The 2,826-nt window shown below is 30.8% G+C and overlaps 1 protein-coding gene across 1 annotated transcript; it reads left to right on the top strand.

The window, feature by feature from the left end:
* Positions 1 to 1,610: 1,610 nt before the first annotated feature.
* On the top strand, positions 1,611 to 2,411 carry LOC144378361 (olfactory receptor 6C2-like). Its single transcript, XM_078052380.1, has one exon. It carries the CDS (start codon positions 1,611 to 1,613, stop codon positions 2,409 to 2,411), a length of 801 nt encoding a protein of 266 aa, XP_077908506.1.
* The last annotated feature ends 415 nt before the right edge of the window (positions 2,412 to 2,826 follow it).

Here is a 2,826-nt window from a genome sequence, read left to right as displayed (position 1 = left end):
GTGAATAATTACAAAATCCATATTCAATTTTTTAGAATTTCATAGACTTTAATATTTTATTAACATAGATCACTTGACTTTTAATATTTAGAACTTAAATTGCAAAATGTAAATTTTAAATGAATAGAGAAGATCTCTATTGAGATTTTCATCAACCAAGAGCATCTATATGAAGTTTATAGAACATGCTTGACAACAATAATAGAACACATGGAAAACTATTTACTGTTTTTACTTTTTATCCTGAATGTTAGAGACAATCAGTAAATAGATAGAAATTCTGGAAAGAAAAAGAGTATTATTTCCTAACTACATTAATGAGACTGCACAAATTTTAGGCTTAACCCTGAACCAAATGCCTATGGTTCAGACTAAAACAGACTTTAGCAAAAGCTTAAATGCTTATTTGAAATTTGAAAAAAAAAACAAAACACATGTGTAGGTAAGATTTTGCTCATGGTCTAAGTATAAAAGGGTACACTGTTTACTACAACAATTTATCTATTAGACCAAATCCCCAAAGGATTATACTACAACTCAGAGTTAAACTAATATATATCTATACAGTCCAGGATACAATTCACCTATCCTGAATTGTAGATGAATTACTACAAAGAACTAGTAAAATATATTCCATTCTGGAAAAAATAAGATAATCAGTCATTGCCAAATCCAAGCAGATTCCAATACTGGTATAATCAGATAAAGACTTTAAAGCAAACAGTTCAACAATAATTTCTGAAATAAAAGGAAGAAAAACACAATAAACAAAAAGTTAAGAAAGCCCACAGAAAAGCATAAAATATATATCTAAGGTGAAAATTTAAGATAGAAATACATTATGCAACTGAAAAGAATTCACTGATTGGGCTTAAAAATATAATATAGATTACACAGTGGAAATTAGAATAATAAAATTATGTAATATTTAGAATAAATAGTTATGTATCTAAAAAAATAGAGTCTCCAACATTCAGGATAAAAAGTTAAAGCTCTAGCATATGTGTGATTAGATTCTCAGAGGAACACTCAGAAAGTGATTTTTTTTAAAAAAAAAATATGAAGATCAATTCAAAGAAAATCACAACCGAATCTATGCATTGTGAAAGAATGAACATAAAAATACAAAAAAGTGACTACATTTAAAAATGAAAACAAAAATGTATAAAGAGTATACATTTTAAAATAACAGATATTTAAATATAAAAATAATAATATATAAAAATAAAAAAAAGATAAATGTCTGGATGTTTATTCTACAAATATCACTAGTAGTTATTTTGGGTTTTTTTTTCTGTTTTTATAAGTTTTTTTCTCTTTGATTTTCAGAAAAGCAGTATTAATATTAACTATTATTAATTTTCTACAATCAGTGTGAGAGGAAAAAGTCAACCTTACTATGTTATAATGCCTAAAGTACTGCTAAAATAAAAGAGGGTGTGGTTTTGTTTGTTGCATTATTTTTCATTAGAAATAAAAACATCAAGTGTTTAAAGGTCATCACAACAAAACAAGGCCAGGAGCTCTTTCATACCATAAATAAGAGGAAGGGGGACAGGCATACATCATTAACTACATTCATACTTCTGGGACTCACCAATAATCCTCAAATGCAGGTTCTGATTTTTATATTTCTGTTTGTCACCTATACATTGAGCATAACTGGGAACCTGATCATCATTATACTCACTTTAGTGGATTCTCACCTTAAAAGTGCCATGTACTTTTTCCTGAAAAACTTCTCCTTCTTAGAAACTTTATTCACCACTGCCTGTATTCCCAGGTTCCTCTATAGCTTGTCAACTGGAGACAAGACAATTTCCTATAATGCTTGTGTTGCTCAAGTATTTTTTATCATCTTGTTTGGAGCTACAGAATTTTTCCTTCTGGACATCATGTCCTATAATCGCTATGTAGCTATCTCCAAGCCCTTGCATTATGTGACCATCATGAACAGCAAAGCCTGCGGTTGGCTTATCTGCTGTTGGATGGCAGGCTTGTTGGTCATACTACCTCCACTGTGCCTGGGCTTAAACCTGGAATTCTGTGACTATAATGTCATTGATCATTTTCTATGTGATGCTTCTTCACTGCTAAAAATCTCTTGTTCAGATACTTGGTTCATAGAACAGATGACCATTGCCATTGCTGTACTGACCACCTTCTTCATGACACTTCTGTGTATAGTCCTGTCCTATATTTATATCATCAAGATTATTGTAAAGTTTCCTTTTGCTCAGCAACAGATGAAGGCCTTCTCTACCTGCTCTTCTCACATGCTGGTGGTTTCTATCACATATGGGAGCTGTATTTTTGTTTATATCAAACCTTCACCAAAAGACCAAGTGGCAATTAATAAGGGCGTGTCAGTGCTTACTACTTCAGTTGCCCCCATGATATTTATACCCTGAAGAACACACAAGTGAAACAAGCTTTTGCAGAGTTAATCAAAAGAATTTCAATGATCTCAAAGTAATAGAATGTTGAATTTAAACATTTAACTTATCAGACTAGAGCAGATAGCCTTAAGTGTATATTCTCACTTTCTTAATTTTTTATCTCTTCCTTGTCCCTGGTATAGTATTATTGTCTTACTTATAGCACTACTGTTTCTCGAATTAAAGATTAAAATATTCTTTCACTTCTTTTGGCAAATAAATTTTCTTTGAGGTTACAGCTGTCCTCAGAGAAAATGGAATCAGATTTCCAGGATCAAGGAGTCTTGAGTATATTCAAACTAGTTTAAGCAAAAACAACAAAAAAAAAGTTATAAACAAAAGGCAATAATGACCATTCTTTTTTCTAATTAAATCACCTTCCTGACAA

This window comes from Ictidomys tridecemlineatus, chromosome 6, assembly GCF_052094955.1.
Source record: "Ictidomys tridecemlineatus isolate mIctTri1 chromosome 6, mIctTri1.hap1, whole genome shotgun sequence".
NCBI lineage: Eukaryota > Metazoa > Chordata > Mammalia > Rodentia > Sciuridae > Ictidomys > Ictidomys tridecemlineatus.
Note: the sequence above shows the minus strand (reverse complement) of the source record. Positions and strands in the feature narration are given on the sequence as shown.

What these genes read in the sequence shown, in the direction of transcription:
- LOC144378361 (XM_078052380.1), top strand. Translation starts at nt 1,611, where the DNA reads ATGCAGGTTCTGATTTTTATATTTCTGTTTGTCACCTATACATTGAGC.